This window comes from Amblyomma mixtum, chromosome 9 (genome assembly GCF_055824585.1).
Source record: "Amblyomma mixtum isolate Tamu chromosome 9, ASM5582458v1, whole genome shotgun sequence".
Classification (NCBI taxonomy): domain Eukaryota; kingdom Metazoa; phylum Arthropoda; class Arachnida; order Ixodida; family Ixodidae; genus Amblyomma; species Amblyomma mixtum.
This window is the reverse complement of record NC_143020.1, coordinates 113,476,124-113,494,361: the sequence shown is the minus strand read 5'-3', so window position 1 is coordinate 113,494,361 and position 18,238 is coordinate 113,476,124. Positions and strand designations below refer to the sequence as shown.

General features: G+C 45.0%; 1 protein-coding gene across 1 annotated transcript; it reads right to left on the bottom strand.

Annotated features, from left to right (window-relative positions):
* Nucleotides 1-6,530: 6,530 nt before the first annotated feature.
* On the bottom strand, nt 6,531-9,897 carry LOC149330802 (uncharacterized). Its single transcript, XM_089561473.1, has 2 exons — nt 9,828-9,897; nt 6,531-7,342 (listed from the first exon to the last, which is right to left on the bottom strand). The coding sequence occupies exons 1-2, from the start codon at nt 9,831-9,833 to the stop codon at nt 6,734-6,736; spliced, it is 615 nt and encodes a 204-aa protein (XP_089417599.1). The 5' UTR covers nt 9,834-9,897; the 3' UTR covers nt 6,531-6,733.
* Between the last annotated feature and the right edge of the window lie 8,341 nt (nt 9,898-18,238).

Here is an 18,238-nt window from a genome sequence, read left to right as displayed (position 1 = left end):
CTGGGATCGAACCCGCGTATTTGGGTCAGCAGCCGAGCGCCATAACCACTGAGCCACCACGGCGGCTTCGTGGTAGCGTATGTCACCGCGCAAGCCATCTTTATGCGGCCATCGTAACTGTGAGATAGTGGTGTGGCTTATCTGGTATGCAAGTCATCTGGCTGCTTACGGTAGCTGAGGCACCAGTAGAGGCGGCTCTTATCTTATCGACAAAGGCAGCGCGTAGAAACGCTGGAACCGTACGCGAAGATCAGATACCGACTCCGAGAACATTTTCGTTTCTTGTCCGACCCACCCATACACTCGCGCAATCCAGCATTTCAGTCCGTCGACGAGGGTACCTTCACGCATGCAGTGGCGAGTTCGCTGTTGGTGGCCCCATTTTGTTCCTCGCTTCCGCATATGCGCCATTACATCTGGCTGTCCAGACAAGTGACACAAGTAATCAAGGCCTGGGAGCGGCAACGAGACCAAGATATAAAGTAACAATGGCTGCCTGCAGTGCGTATTTCAAGCCCCACTGATTCTTTTTGGAGCACCGCCGGTAAGCAACGAATTTTACTGCCATAAATCGTGAAGAAGCCCTGAAGGAAATAGTCTTCAGCAGGGGTGGCTTAACAATTAAAGCAGAGCTCGCTATACTGAGAAGTCGTAACTTCTGTACTTCTTGAGTGTCAAGTCTTACGCTGGAAACCAGCCGGAGCTCGCGGTTTGCTAGCCGCAGCCTTGGAAGCTGCCCAACGTTTGAAAGAATCTAAGCAACACCCATAGATCTCTGAACTGGTACACACAGGTGCGAGCGACGGAGGATGGTGCGAGCGTGGAAGAGTCGCCGGAAAGAGCTTGCCAAATTTGGAGCGTTTACATCACCCACTGCAGGGCAAAGGCCTCTTCAATGTATCTCCAATTAACCCTGTCCTTCGCCAGCCGCGGCCACCATATTCCCGCAAACTTCTTAATCTCTTCCGCCCACCTAACTTTCTGCCGTCCCTTGCTGCGCTTGCCTTCTCTTGGAATCCACTCCGTTACCCTTAAAGGGAAACTGCATAGGTTTTAGAAATCAATGAGCTTAAGAGGGTCGAATGTGTGAAACTTGCAGGTAAAGCATGCGATGTCTTTTCGGGCTAGCACTTGAAATAGTGAAGTAATCTCCGATTAAAATCCGGACGCCCTTCAAGCTTCTCCGCAGCACACAATGCCAAGTAGGGGGCGCATGATGACGTCATCGAAGTTATCGGTACATTTCCAACGCACAAACGCCTGCTTTGAAGGAAAAAAACCAGCGCCACCGAAGGCAAACCCTGCCCAGAGTTGTTTGGCATCGTCTAACGAGTCAGGGCAGGGTGTGGCTGACGACAGCTGTAATTTGAAATCATACCTTCCGTGACGTCACGCTGAATTCCCCTGCACTCCTCCGGTGCATTGAGGAGAAGTGCAAAATTCAATCGTCGATTACGTCACTATTTTAAATGCTAGTGCAAAAACACTTGGCATGCTTTACTTACAGCTTATAAAGATTTGAATTCTTGAATATCGCGAAATTCTCAAAAAAGTGCTGCAGTTGCCCTTTAAGGGCCAGCGGTTATTTAGCTTTCGCATTAGGTGCCCTGCCCAAGCGCGCTTCTTTCTCTTGATTTCAAGTAGGATGTCATTAACCCGCGTTCCGAGTGAAGCGTAGTGAAGGGCTCCGGAGATTTCGACCACCCGGGGTTCTTTAACGTGCACTGACAACGCACAGTACACGGGCCTGTAGCATTTCGCCTCCATCGAAATTCGACCGCCGCGGCCGGGAGTAAATTTATGAGGAGGCGAACACGAACGACTTCGATTTGATTGGCTCATTATTTAAGTCTTTAATGTGGTCTTAACTACTCTAACGCATGTTATAAGTGTCAGCATGTACGTACGTATCAACATCTGCGTCCTTTGCGTCGCTTCTATGTATGTAGTAGTATATAAGAGAAGTAAAATTAGCAGTAGGTAACATCGATCCATGGTCCTCAGCATCCTCTATTACTCTCTGACCAATCGCAACTCTAAACGAAATCATCTTTCCAATGCTTCTCTAATCAAACTAGCCAAAGGCGTAAAATGTCATGAACATAAGGTTTGTCTCATAGTTAACTTGCCGCCACGGTGGCTCAGTGGTTATGGTGCTCGGCTGCTCACCCGAAAGACGCGGGTTCGATCCCGTCCGCGGCGGCTGGAATTTCTTTGGAGGAGAAATTCTAGAGGCCCGTGTACTGTGCGATGTCAGTACACGTTAAAGAACCCCAGGTGGTCGAAATTTCCGGAGCCCTCCACTACGGCGTCTCTCATAGCCTTAGTCGCTTTGGGACGTTAAACCCCATAAACCAAACCAATCATAGTTATCTTCTTTTTTAGGGAACCAGAAAAGCTTTAACAACGGGCCAGTTATTTGTCGCAGAGGAATTGTGTGTGATGGTACTAAATAAGGGCGGAGCTTCGGTGAACAATTGGGTTGGATCTGACTGCAAAAAAAAAATAAATTTACAGGATTGCACACAAGTCTGCTTAAGAGCGGATACGCGAGAGCCTTTCCCTGTCCTCTTTTTCTCCCTCAATTTTTTTATTTTCTATTTGTTGTTCTGGCTTTCTATTTTTATTCGTTTTATTATTTTTTTATTTGAAATACTGCGGACCATGCATGGTCCTAGCAGGAGGGGCACATTCAAACATTTTTCAATACAAAAAATGACAAGCATATGCATAGAGAAAAAAAGAAATAAGTCAGACAATCAATCAGAATTGAATATATAGACTTTATTTTATTTATTCTTTATTTTCGTTTTGAGATCACTGCGGCGACCCGCATTGAAGGAATATGAAAGCAAAACGTCCACATACTATGTCGATGCCATGGCTATTCTGTCGTCCAAGTGCTCTACCGACGGCCATGGCTGTTGCAACGTCTGTGTTTTTGGCGTTTAATTAATTAACTAAATACTCCACATCAAGTGAATTTGGAATTTAGCGAGATTTTTTCACCCACTACCTAATGCAATCAAACATTTTTTTTCATATATTTCTATAAAACGACATGAACGCGTGGACGAAATTTGCGGACACTTTTTGATGACGCGTTCTACATAGCCATATAATGCTCTCGCATTAAAAATTGCAGATTGGTGCTTTTAACCTCTCAAAACGGGCTTCCTGGGGTTCTTAAAATTGCGCTCACACCACACAGCGCATATGCGTTTTTGTGTTTCGCCTTCGCCGAAATACGGTCGCCGTGGCTGGGGACGTTGGGATCAGCGGACGACCCCGAAGCAACGGTGACACCTCGGCGGGCACTTCTTCTAGCATCCCACTCTGGCAAGAAACTCAAATTTTTCATATAATAAGCAGTTTCACTAAACCAAAGAGCGACATGATAACTCTGCTGGTGCCAATGATTGAGTTGCATATATTACATTTGCTTACTAAAGTTAGCTAGCAAAGCTTTCCGCCAAACTTATCCCTATTGTGTTTGTTTTGGTGACAATCGAGTCAAGACTATTCATTAATTCACCTAATTAGAAATTTCGCTTGCGAAGAGTATCGTTTACAGACCTAATCTAGTGCAATATTTAGCAAGTATTGAGGCCCTTAATAAAATGTTTCAATAATCCCAATACGTTCGTTCAGCTGGCAAGCCTCAGAACTAAAATTGGCAGTTTACATCAACCTGCTCTTCTTGCCTTCAGTATACTGAAAATTCAGCATACGGAAAATAGTAAGCGTGAGTATAGCTTGCGAAATCCAAATACTGTCATGATATAATGCAATCGAGCCTAAATTTTTGTTTCGAAAGCTACTCTACGCGAGTCGCCGAGCCATTTCGCGGAGCTGACGAAAGGCCATACTGCGCATGCGCGAGGAGCAGTGACGTCACACGGCGCACAGCTGGCGCGCCGCCGCCGTCGTTGCGCGGGTGACTCAGAGGTGCCGCCGCCGCGCTCGCCAGTTGCACATGCGCAGTAGCGGCGCATAGCTAGCGTGCCGGGGCCGCCGCCGCTGCCGCGCGCTCTCTCTCTATCTCTCATGGTTGCTTTCGCAAACCTCCAGGTTTAACCAGAGCTAAATCACTGCCAATTTTTTTGTGAGAAGTCTGCTTAGTTAAAGGGCACCTGAAGAGGTTTCAGAATTTTGCGAGCTTAAAAGTGTCGATTGGGTAAAACTTGCTGGTAAAACATGCGATTTATTTTTGTGCTAGCATTTCAAATGGTGAAGTAATCGCCGAATAAAGTCGCGTCGGTGTTCAGGCTTCTCTGCAGTGCAGAGCGACGGGCAGAGGCCGCAGTGTTGACGTCACGAACGGCGGCGCTACGTTTCCAGCGTAGAAACGGTTGATTGAAGGAATAGAACCAACGCCACCGAAGAGGAAGCTTATGAAGCATTGTTTGCTGGAATCGGACGACAATTAAACGGCAGCATGTGAGCGAAGGCAGCGGTTTTTTTAAATTTCGGCAGCAACGACGTCATCACAAGTTTCCCCGCACTTATCCACCGCAGTGAGGAGAAGCCTGGCATCGCCACCGTTTTAATTGATGATTACGTCACCATTTTAAATGCTGGGGCAAAACTACTTGGCGTGCTTTACCTAGAAGCTTCATGCTTTCGAATTGTGGAATAACCTCGAATTTAAAAAAAATGTCGGCTTCCAAGCACCCTTGAAGACGAGCGTGACATTTTTTTTTTCTGCAAACTTAGTCAGCAGATGAAAACACGAGTTTCAGTTAACATACTTTTTGAGAACATCCTTGTGGTCCTTGTCAAGGATGGTAAGGTAGTTCCAGAAAGACATTTTGTGCTGTTATAACGAATGCAATATTACAAAAAGAACATTTTGGCGGCCTGAGAAAAAAATTGGTTATTCTTTTTATTGGTGGCGTGTTTCATTCAAACTTCATGGTCGTGAGTGCCAAAGATGTTCTTGGTTAATCTGTTTTCTTACTTGCACCTGTGTTGCCCAGTCTTGATACTGAATGAAACTATAGCCAACCATTTTCATTGAGGTGGTGATAGCAATTTACAGGCACGGTTACCGATAAAGACGTTTCGGTAACTCACACTACTTTATGACAAATGCTTGTCTTCCTGTCTCTGTGCGCGTGCTGATGTTGCCATGCCTCTGAGGACGTCCACAACAGTTAGCAGTTCGTATATTTTCTGATGTTATGCTGGCATTTTCAGCACATTTTATACGTAGCGGCTGCATGAATGTCATGGGGTGTATTATGACAGGGCAGGTAGCGACCGCTGATCCGGATCATGAGAGGGAAATAACAAAGAATAAAAATGGGGTGGGGCGCATATGGCAGGTTCTCTGAGATCATGAATGGCAGTTTACCAATATCCCTCAAGAGAAAAGTATACAACAGCTGTATCTTACCGGCACTCACCTATGGGGCAGAAACGTGGAGACTAACGAAGAGGGTTCAGCTTAAGTTAAGGACCACGCAGCGAGCTATGGAAAGAAAAATGATAGGTGTAACGTTAAGAGATCGGAAGTGGGCGGAGTGGGTGAGAGAACAAACGTGGGTTAATGACATCCTAGTTGAAATCAAGAGGAAGAACTGGGCTTGGGCAGGGCGTAGTGCCCTAATGTAATGCCCTAAGTAATGTAATGCCCTAAGTAATGTAATGCCCTAAGTAATGTAATGCCCTAATGTAGTGCCCTAAGTAATGTTCAACAGCCTAGCAATTGAACAGCAGTTCGCAATTAGTAGCGAGGTGCTGGAAGTAGTAAGAGAGTATGTCTACTTAGGGCAGGTAGTGACAGCTGATCCGCATCATGAGAGGGAAATAAATGGAAGAATAAGAATGGGGTGGAACGCATATGGCAGGTTCTCTCAGATCATGACTGGTAGTTTACCAATAGCCCTCAAGTGCAAAGAATAGAACAGCTGTATCTTACTGGTACTCACCTATGGGGCAGAAACAAAGAGGGTTCAACTTAAGGACAATGCAGCGTTGGAAAGAAAAACGATAGATGTAACGTTAAGGTAATGTAAAAGCTTTTAGCGCAAAACGACTAAGAAAGGACGGGGACAGAGCACAGACACAAAGGAGCGCTCCTTTGTGTCTGTGCTCTGTCCCCGTCCTTTCTTAGTCGTTTTGTGCTAAAAGCTTTTACATTACCAAGATGAACCAACTCGCCCAGCAGAACGTGTAACGTTAAGAGATCGGAAGAGGGCGGAGTGGGTGAGGGAACAAACGCGGGTTAATGACATCCTGGCCGAAATCAAGAGGAAGAAATGGGCTTGGGCAGGGCATGTAATGCGAAGGCAAGATAACCGGTGGTCCTTAAGGGTAACGCAGTGGATTCCAAGAGAAGGCAAGAGTAGCAGGGGCGGCAGAAGGTTAGGTGGGCGGATGAGATTGATGTTTGCGGGAATACGGTGGCCGCAACTGGCGAAGGACAGGGTTAATTGCAGAGACATGGGAGAGGTCTTTGCCCTCCAGTGGGAGTAGTCAGGCTGATGATAAGGATGATGTATAATGACAAACAAAAAATCGCAGTAGGTTCTCGACTTTATTCCGACGTAATAATGAGGCAGTTGCAGCGATGTCATCAGGTTTTCTGTTCGAATAACATGAAAGAATGGCTCAATTAGAGACGCGGAATCTACCAGCTGCACAGCGGATGGTCGATAAGCACATATGCCGACTTTTCTTTTTTTTAAATACGAAGGGGCACAAAGAAGTGCGGAACCTCTGTATTCCTTTAGCCATGGATTCCCAGGCCAACGCCGCCGACGCCACCAGCGCCTCCAAATCCACTCTGTCCAAATCCTGCCTGGTGTCCGCCGGCGCCACCCTGAAATCCTGACGAACCCTGCTTGTTGCCGGCGCCAAAGGTCTTGCCGTCGCCAGATGAGAAGCCAGAGCTGTGGCTGTAGCCCTGGTTGTTGGTGTAGGACTTCACGTTACTACCTGCGGCTCCACCGGCAAATCCAGCGCCTCCAAGGTTATGTCCAGCCGCACCACCCTGGAATCCTCCCTGCTGGCCTCCAGCGCTGGAGCCAAAGCCAGACTGGAATCCATGTCCTAGGCCAGTGCCCAATCCAGCACCGACGAGGCCGGGACCGGCCAGACCAGCGCCTCCGAGACCAACTCCACCTAATCCAAGGCCTCCGAGACCGGCAACGGCTAAACCAGCGCCTCCGAGACCACCTCCGAGACCGCTTCCGAGACCGGCGCCGTAGCCGACGCCTCCGAGGCCACCGAGGACTCCACCGCGTGCTTCGACGTCCTTCTTGTCTTCTTTCTTGGCTGCCTCTTCAGCCAGTGCCACGTGTGCCACGAAGGCGATCAGAAGAGTTGTGGAGAAAAACTTGGGATAAAAGAGAGGACACGAAAATTAGGGCATTTAGTCACCAGGTGAGAAGAAAACTTCCAAATACCTTGGGATTGTTTTTTATATCATTAAAGATTTTTCTTCAAAAACAGTGAGAGATACGTCGATGTGGCTTGTGAATGGGGATTGTACAGCAAGGTACACATTATGTACGTGGTAAAGCTCAATTAACTGACGAATCATTAAAACATTAAAGCCAACTCAACCAGCTTTTCAAAGCGTATTTTTGATTGTGGATTTCGAATCAAAATGCCGATTCTAAAATTTAAGAACTGCGCTTGCCATTTATTTTGACACCTTTCAGTCTCGCAATATAACCTTGAGTATTAAAATCAAAATTAAAATCTTTATTAGTGAATTTTCGCTTAATTGTGGATTAATTGAGCTCTGTCACGAATTACATAGCGTCCATTTTTACCATCACCCTGCAGAGACAACATCGAAGTATCTCGCAGCCTTTAGAATAAAAGTCTGTGAAGATATTAAAAATCAGCCCGTATGTGCATAAAGCCTGCCTAGATGCATGCTGGAACAGGTGGTGAAAAAATTGTTCTTCAGGTACGTGAAAACACGCTCTTGTGCCAGAATTTCAGTAGAAGTAACAGCGCTCAGAGGCTGGAGAATGGAGGGGGCATGGGCGCGCGTGCACTGGCAACCGAAAGCTTTAGTGGCAGCCAACGCAATTCCTCTTATGTAGGTCTTGCGTTGGCCTCCTGGAAAGCACTTGGTGTTAGTGGGTACGTGCGTATGGTCCCTGAGTTGTATTTTTTTCTTTTTTAGCGCTGCTACTCAGTTCCCGAAATCACTCAAATCGCTGCACTTGTAAAGCTCTGCAGTCAAAACATACACGCTCCGCGGTTTAGGCTCGCGAAAATAGACACATTTTTGTTTGCTTCCATCATTCTTGGAGCACGAGAGGTGACCTTCATGAAAAAAATCAGGCAACCGTTAAAAACGTACTACGCTTAATTTGTTGGTCGCTACGGGTGTACAAATACTTTCTCAAGCAGACAGACCTCTATTTAATGTTTTCTTTCGAAACTTACAACCCTGATTGTGCATATATATTCAGCAAGGTGCTCGAATGCCTACTGCTAATAGACTTCTGCAACTTTTAGTCTCAGTTGGGGTGCTCAGAGAGCTGCTTGACTTGAGCCCCTGTGCAGAAAACTGAGCTCACATTTTCCGGTGAACAGCAACCTTAAATACGTTTTGGGAAATCAATATCGAGGCAACATGGAACATTCAAATAATGTAAAAAAAGTTATGCAAGTTGCTGTATTCTATCATGTTACACTGGAACGCTATTTTAATGTTAAGAGTTAACAAATAAATAGAGTTATATGTTGCATCATAAACATTGGCTCAAAATTTAAAGGAAACATTGTGCTCTGATGTGTTTGAAATGTTATTATAATGTTAAAAATTTGCAGATGATATATGTTGTATTGCCAACACTAGTTTAACATGGTAACTAAGCATTGTACTAACATGTCATGCCTGTTTTGCTGTGCCCCCTGCCTTCACGTGTTCTCGCCGCCGGCCTGTACGTCAAGCCGTGACAATATGTTGTATGGCCAACACTAGTTTAACATGCTAACTAAGCATTGTACTAATATGTCGTTCGTGATCATTTCATAATGATAAAGTCATAAACATAAAACAACATTACAAACATATATGAAGCATTCTCTCTCAAAACGTTTCCCACTCTTGTTGCAGTAAAGGTGTTCTTCACCCAGCACTAGTTTACAATAAATCTTTTACATCCTGCATGCAACATATAGCATGCAAAGCCCAATTAGTCTGTTTTGAAGTTTTGTTATTGGCTAATCGTCACCATCCCTCACTAGGCATCTTCAATAACGGCTCTATAAGCTTGCCTCCATGGCATCCGTTCGGAAGTACGTTGCATGTATTGGTAGGGGTGTACAGCATTACTATGGTGTCGCCCTCGGGTTGGTCCTTGCAAAGCGTTCATTAAGTTCTGAACCTTCACAATTCGCCTGCCTGCGCGATCATGCAACGCTACTTTACCATTGTAAAGAAAGTTGCAGTTATGTTGTTCTAGTGTTTGATTACGGTCAAGGGCAAGATTTTTTAACGTTTATTTCTAACATGTCTGGAACGTTATAAACAAAAAATACTTTAAGAACAATGGATTAATCTTTGAACAAAACGAAAAAAAAACTTTTACAGAGTTTTGTTCACAAGCAGTACTGAATTGTACATGGCTCTAATTGTAGCACAGTTTTAAGCCTGCGTTAACCTCGCATTTCACTTGAAACACCAACATTGTTACCTTTGCAAAGCTACGTTACAGCAGAAACCCTGGGTAGTTGTGCACGTTTAGAACCCCAGGCGGTCGAAATTTCCGGAGCCCTCCACTACGGTGTCCCTCATAGTCTTAGTCGCTTTGAGACGTTAAACCCCAACAAACCATAACCCTGTTGGAACTCACCTTCATCTTGAAATTGACTTAGAAGTGCTGAACGAGGCGTCGGGGTGGTGTGGTTGGACGTTCGGTTCGCTGTGATGCTTTCCACTGCAGTATCGGCAGCTTTTTATACTCAGTGGAAGTTGAAGTTGCAACAAGCAACGGCAAATACCACGCTGGCGTTCTTTTTGGCCTAGAAGGGGACTCCGGGCAGCCAGAGAGGTTCCTGCCATTTTTCCCCTCTCAGCATCGAGATTTCCATTCCGAGAAGTTCCTTCTTTTGCTCAGTTTAACGTCCCTGCTTCGGACAAATTCGTTGCGCACCTCTGGAGCCTGTGACGTCCGCTCACCTTGAAGCATTCTGCTCATTTCACTTCTTTCCTGTTACTACGGCGTTGCTGTTTCATTGCTCTGCTCGGACCCTAAACAAGTCCAGGCTTCGTATTACTTGAGAAATACACCACCTGATGCGTAAACACGGCACCTCTTGGAAACTTCGAGCACATTGTTGTGAAACAGCGTGTTTGTAAATATCCATCACATGTACAGAGCTTGTCCATAATTTAAAACAAAATAAGCATAAAGAGTTATGATATATGCTGGGCAGTTAGTCCTCATCCCGAAATATACCACCAATTATTTTGAGTTTATCGCGCTACATTATTTTCAATTCCTTTAGCATGAACCCTAGTCTAGCCGATAAGGCTAAGGGCGCAGATGATTCACATTTTTCCTTTTCTGACTGTATCCAACGAAATAAGATTGGATTTAATTGAACTGAATTGAATGTCTGGTGTTTCAGAATACTTTAAAAGTTTAAAAATGGCAAGTTCAAAAAAAATGGCTTCAAGTCAGCCGCAGCGGCAATCAATTACAATAAAAAGTGCCCTGTTTGGGGTGTCCAGTAACTAACATTAATTTAATGAGTCTAATCGGTCCAGTCTAGAGTTGTTGCCGTTGTTGCTGATGACCGCAACCATGACGCTGATATATTAGTTTTTACAAAGAAAAAGTCAATCTCTAAAACAGGCCGCGAGAGGCAGTACGGTTCTTTTTTTTTTTCGCACAGAATGGAGGTACATAGTTATCGCCAACCACGCTGTTGTTTTTACTTTTTTTTATTACTTGCAATATCTCTAAGGCTCCCGGGGTGCGGGGTTTTACTTGAGAAGTAGGCTGGAACGAGTTAACAAAAAGTTACCAGATCGATGCTGAAGCAGCTTATGATCGAGCGTTAGCTTTTTTTTGTTTTTGTTGTGCACGAACCATTTTGGTACCAACGTATACAGCATAAGACGACGAATCGTTTGACACCCGTTCGAATGCCCTACACTAAGCAAATCGGTCGTAAATTGTCTGAAGATCCAAGAAATTGTGGTTTTGGACAACAAAGGTCGTCGGTACGATTCCCTATAATACGCTAAGCTTCGATTCGATTAGTAATCTTACGCTCGATAACACGCTGAATCGTTCGATAACACTACGAATATTCTACACCAGTTAGCTGATCCACAATCCATGTACCAACGGTACCACTCAGTGGTCTGATTAGGCTGTTTGCACACTGGGGTATTTATAGTGAAACGAAGGTATAGTAGTATATGCGCACTTGTATGCGGCACTTATAAGTTGCTTATAAGTATAGCTCGTTGCTGTGCAACCGGTTGGGTCACATCTCTGATACCTTGTGATTGTGGATACCACCCATGGTTGCGTATTATGGCGGCCATATTGGTGACGTGATATGCAAATTTTGTTTACGAAAACGCACTGTGACCGCCATTTCTCGACAATGGCCTTGTGTTGCATACTCACACGACCGTAATCTGGTTAGAGTGAAGGATGATGTTTACGTCAAGACAGTTGCAGTCTTACAGAAAAAGGTCGAAACCCTTGTGCTTAAAGAAATTGGCTACAATGGGCAGATGTTGTCTGTATCACAGTAGAGAGTACGCTACAAGTGTGGTCTGTGCTGCAACCATTGAATGTTGCGTTTGTCGTTTCTGCTTGCTTCCTTTTAATGGATGGCCTAACACGCGCAGTCGTTTACAGAACCTGCCTTCGCCGCCAACGCTGGTTTTATTATTTTTTACTTCTCATTACCAACATCTTTCTTATCTCATTATCTCATCTTTCTTATCTTGATTATCTCATGCAAAAAGGGCGCAGTTCTGGAGGTACCGACGTGCGTTTTCGTTTCACTTCAGTGTATTAAATATTACAAAGGCTACCCCGCGAAGACCTGGTCCTGAGATAAACGTTAGGAGTAAATTGCTGTTAGCTATCGTCCACTCTACCTTTTACATACCTATAGATACCCTAAGGTAACTCAGTCGCCAGAATCCACCGTATTGGCAAAGCTGGGAAAAAGCGACCCGTCATATTGTTCTTCCAGGACTTTAATGAAAAACAAGAAGTAATGCGGAATGTCCGTAAGCTTAAAGGAACCAAATATTCGGTACAAAATGACTATTCACGTGACACGCTCAGAATAAGAAAACTTTTATGGGATAGTACAAAAATTGATAGGGATCAAGGCAAGAAGCCTATTCTGGTGCATGATAAACTAAAAATGGACGGGCAAATTTTCGCGTGGGATGAGGCCAACAACTGCAGAATCAAGATACGAAATGAGCCGAGTAAAGAGTGACTCGCATCACCGCTTGTCAAGGAACTCAAGCTTCTTAACATAAATGCGCGCAGCGTGGTAAATAAAAGCGATCATCTTGAATCCATAATTCTAGGGTATCAACCACACATTGTTGTAATCACAGAGACTTGGTTGCACGAAGGAATTGATGATGATGTTTTCCCTCCCCTTTACCGGGTGTTCCGTCGGGACAGATCTACCAGAGGAGGTGGTGTTGCCGTACTCGTAAAACATGGCATCGACACTTCTTTCCTAACTCAAATTGAAAACCATGAAAGCCTCGCGTTAAAACTTTCTTGTTGGGGACGGTCCTTTCTAGTATATGCAGTTTATATAGCTCCCAATTCCCCCCCGCAGTTTCTATGTGAACTGTCTGATTTCATGAATGATTTTCATCATGACAATCTTATTAATTGATGATTTAAACCTTCCATCAATTAACTGGGACAAGCCCTTTCTTAATCCCGATCATGCTGCTCATGAAGAGCACATATTTAATATTATGTTGAGACATGACTTGCAGCAAGTAGTGAGGCAGCCAACACGTGTACAAGGTTGTACTTCTTCTGTACTTGACCTTATCTTTGTAAGCCGATCTATTAGTGACTACCATGTTTCAATTGAGCAGGGAATTTCCGATCATGATTTGGTCCATTGTTCTTTCCCAGTCCATATTGTTTGCAAAAAGCCTGTGGCCAAAGTCTGCTATGTAAAGGACTTCTCGCGTGCGAAAGATGAGAGCGTGTTGGATTATTTAGATTTTTGCCTCAGCAGTTTCCGAGGCAGTAATGCTGATGAGCTATGGAATAAATTTAAAACACTATGCACTCACTGCCTTGAAAACTTTGTCCCTAATAAAATAATAAAATCACGCAAAGCCTCTCCCTGGATCACACGTGAAGTCCTGCAATTGAAAAGAAAAGTGAAACGTTTGAAACGTGGTGGCGCCAGTCGTTCCATTATTCAGTCTTTTCAACTATCCCTTAATGCAGCTGTGAGGACCGCTAAACGCCATTACTTTGAATACAGACTGCCTAATTTCTCACCTGAAAAATTTTGGAACCACTTATGTCAAAAGAAAAAATCTATTGACCGGATAATGCACGACGGCAAGCCTATCACAGATAAAAACGATATTGCTACGCAATTTGACCGCTACTTCCACAGTGTCTTTGCTAATGCAAGTGGTGAACACGGTCCTTTTGAAACGCCCTGTACTATGCCTTTTGTTACGATATCAAGACCTGGCATTGTTGAATTGCTCCTAAACCTGAAAACTAAAGCGTCGCCAGGCCCTGATAAAATTCCGAACGCTTTCTTGCGCCGGTATGCCGAAAAGCTTTCCGAGTTTCTGGTTGTTATTTTTCGCGCATCTTTGTCATCAGCTGTGATTCCTTCAGAGTGGAAAACTGCACGTGTTGTTCCTGTTCTAAAGAAAGGGGACGCATCACTGATATCAAATTATCGTCCCATCTCTCTCACTTCAACCTGTTGCAAATTACTAGAACACATAATAACCAAGTTCATCATCGGTTTTCTTGACGATAACAATATCCTTTCTAACGTTCAACACGGGTTTAGGAAGGGCTATTCTACTGTAACGCAACTAACATCGGTTGTTCATAGTTTCGCATCTGTACTTGATAAAACCGGCCAGGCTGATATTATTTTCATGGATTTTAGTAAAGCATTTGACCTCGTCTCCCATTTTAAATTAATTGACAAGCTTAAACAAGTTGGTCTTCCTAACTTTATAGTTAACTGGGTTTCAGCTTACTTATCTAACCGACAGCAGTTTGTTAGTATTGACGACCATTATTCACACAGCCTGCCTGTCTCTTCTGGTGTTCCCCAAGGAAGTGTCCTCGGTCCCCTGTTATTTTTAATATATGTGAATGACATTGTAAAAGTAGTTACTCATCCCGTTCAAATCCGGCTGTTTGCAGATGACTGTGTTTTGTTTAATGTAATTACATGTCGTGAAGACCAACTATTACTCAATTTAAACCTAAACAATATTCTGGATTGGTGCAACCAGTGGGACATGAAACTTAACGCTCAGAAAACCGTATTTATGAGATTAACCAAGAAAAAAAACAGCCTTTTATACCCTTACGCTCTTCCATCATTTCCACTTTCGGAGGTAACTGAATATAAATATCTTGGCGTGACGATAACTAATAATCTAAGCTGGAACAAACACATAAGTAACGTATGCGCATCAGGGTTTCGTAAACTTTGTGTCCTCAAGCACAAACTGAAGAATGCTCCTGCGGACTTGAAATTTTTAGCCTATTCATCATTAATCAGACCCAAGTTAGAATACGCTTGCATTGTCTGGGACCCATTTACTAAAACTAACATTCAAGCGCTTGAAATGATCCAGCGCAAGGCCATTCGATTCATCTTTTCAAAATACCGTTCAACCGACTCACCTACTGCCATAATGCGAGCAAACCGAATTCAAACATTGCAGGTAAGACGTAAAATACTCAGATTAAAATTTCTTTTCCTTCTCAAACATAACAAGTTGTCAATGTGCCCGGATCCCTACGTCAAGCCATTTTCCGCTCCACGACCAACAAGACATCGCCACTCTGATTCACTAACTCCATTCACCGCCAGAACTAACCTATTTAAATACTCCTTCTTCCCCCGCACCGTAACTGAATGGAATGCTTTACCTTTAACAGCACTATGTGACATTGACTCCATTGAAGAAATAGAAGATTGACGCCATCTAACTTATTTGCTTTGTGTTTCGAATTTTCTTTCAGTGTTTTATTTTGTATATTCATTTTGCACTGTATTGCCCCTCCTGCTAGGGCCCAGAAGGGCCTGCAGTATTCTGTAAATAAATAAATAAATAAATAAATAAATAAATAAATAAAGAATGGCACTCCAAGTTCGCATTCACTAGCACCACAACTTAAAGTTAAACATGCAAAGTTAAACAGACGAGGACGAATGGTGAACGCGCCGTAGCTCCTTGCAGCGACTCCTCGGGCGCCGCAAACCACAAGGGAAACATCGATGTTGTCGAGCTCGAAGAGCGGAAAGGGGCCAAAACGGGTCATGTCTACTAGCCAGAATTTCTGACCAATAACTGATTGTGGCTACCAATATCTGTGGAGCGAACCTTGCTAGACTGCCCTACGACATTTCCTCGAATGCATTCTACAACTGACCCGCTTTCTGGGAGGAAAAGGGTTAAAAATTTCGCTCTACTACCCGTTTGAGTTTTTCTGCTCAGCGGCGCTTTCACACATGGACAGGCATAGTGGAGGCAGTGTTCAAGATTATCGAGCAAGCTGTTTCCTCTTTGGCTTCTGCTCTTTTTTAAACACGCTTGGCGAACCCACACATATTATTTCTTGCAGCCGCCACGATGGCTCGGTGGCTGTTACGGTGCTGGGCTGCTGACCAGAAAGACGCGTGTTCGATGCCGGCCGCGGCAGTCGCATTTCGATGGAGGCGAAATTCTAGAGGCCCGTGTACCGTGCGATGTCAGTGCACGTTAAAGAACCCCAGGTGGTCGGAAATTTCCGGAGCCCTTCACTACGGCGTCTCTCATAGACTGAGTCGCTTTGGATCATTAAACGTGCACTAAAGAGGATTCTAAGCTCGTTTTTTTACAACGGGAACTCGATCTACACGCTCCGAGCATTCTTGGAAACTTCGAATTATTGTTATGTGCGGCGGATTTCCCTATTAAATATAATTAAATGTCCAGGCTCCCGCCTTTTATTTTTTTGAACTCACCTCCGAAAGTAGGGGGAGCTAGTTTACCAATGCGTGGAGTGCCTTTCAGTCAGTCGCGTGGTGGCTTTGCTTTTGCTGTTATTTTGTTTCTAGGTTTCCGCGAATAAATAGTAAAAAGTCGCAGACAACAAAGCCGAAAATTAGGCCCACGGAAATAAAAATACGCGTGGACTCTTTGCTGTACGCATCACTCCGCCGATGGGAGAGCGATAAGCCGTCACACGACTGGCTTAAAGGCCCTCTACGCAATGGCTTTACTCCTACTACTTTCGGAGGTTAGTTCAAAAAGCAAAAGGCGGGAGCCGGGACGCTTAATCTGATTCAGTAAGGAAATTGGCCGCACAGGATAATAATTCCCAGTTTCTGAGATTGCTTGGAGCGAGTAGTGTTGAGACGCGGGTTCTCAGTTGCCGTCGGGACGCGGATCCGCTGTCGCCGACCGGCCGGAGCAATGAAGAGACGGGGGGTTAAGGAGCAGCGTGAAAAAATAAGGTATATGTATTTACATATTTACAAGCAGCGAGAAGCACGATACATGGCACGATGTATCCCAACGAAAATGACACAGACAAAGGAAACGGGAGTCCTTGATTAGAGTCGGCACAGACCCCCGCCCCTTTTCGTCCAATCAGGAGCGTCCTGCGGGTGATTGGCCTGCAAGGCTTGAACGCCAACCCGGGTAGCGTTCTGGTAGCTGTCCGGCCCGGACGCACAACGCGCTCCACGATGACGACGCGCGGGCTCGGAGAGACGCAGGCCTGGACGCCGTCCTTGGGGAGCGTCTCGGTAGCTGACCGGCCGAACGCGCAAGTCGCCACGAAGACGACGCGCAGACTCATTGAGACGCAGGCCTGCACGCCATCCTTGGGAGCTTTCCGGTGTTGGAAATTCACGTTCACAACAGTAGGTAGAGTTCCCACGCTAAAAACATCAGCTCAGAACCCACTGTAGTGCACCTTTAAGCCTTATAAAAAAAGAAATTACTTCTTGCAACTGCCTATTTTGAAAAACATACTGTTGTTTAACGGTTACCAGTTCAACGAGAGTGAAACAAAAGTGAAAATATTTCTGGGCTTTTTGCGCTAATCGCGCAATTCAGAGAAAGCTAGCGTAAATGTTGGGAGTTTTTAAACTACTGTTTTCTCTCTTTCATTACTCCTTTCCCTAACGGTCTGCAGGTAGTTGCTTTGCGGCCACGTGAAGCGGGTGAAGTAAATATCGAAATACGCTTGCCGATGTCGTTAAACAGAGTTTTCACGATGTCCAAGGCTCGGGATGCGTGTATGCGACGGTCACGTGATCGATGAACCGGACCAACGCGCAAACCGGCAAATGGGAAACGTCCAATAAACAACTCTCACTGCGACATTAAAATAAAAAGGTTCCTACTGTAGAGGCGTGCAGCTAGCAAAGCAGTCTGTGGTATGTGCTGTGGTATATGTGCAGATCCTTCTGTTCCAGCCGGCTTATGAGGGACGCTGCAGTGGACAACTATGTTCCATATAGCAGGTGTATAAAAAACGAAAAACCGCGACGGCTTGCCGATTTACCGGAGGCGTAATCTCAATGGCTCTGATAATAGTTCGTGCTTTAATCTTTCAGGTGAAATGCTGGAACAAAGGCTGCAAGGCAGTGCTGCTTGCATCGTAAATCGTCCAGCACTTCCAGCGTGACTGCCTGTACCACTCCATTCACTGCCCGAGGTGTTCGGCCAGAGTTCTTTGCACCCACGTGTGCTCACTTGGAGTCGGAGTGCTTCCCGACTGCGGCGGCGCCAGCTCGTTCAAAATGCAAAGTGGGTGCCAGCCTGAAGGACGAGACGGCGCATCTTACACCCTTCCGACAAATTCCAGAACAGAAGACCGGCAAAATCAAAGGATTTCTGGACCGTCTTCTCTATGCCAGTGGTGTCAGTAGCGACCCAGTGAACGAAATCGGCTACGCGGAGAACAGCTGCCATGAAGCACTGAAAAAGAACCCGGAGAAGGCTCTAGTAGCGTCAAGGACGCCGTGAGGCAAAAGA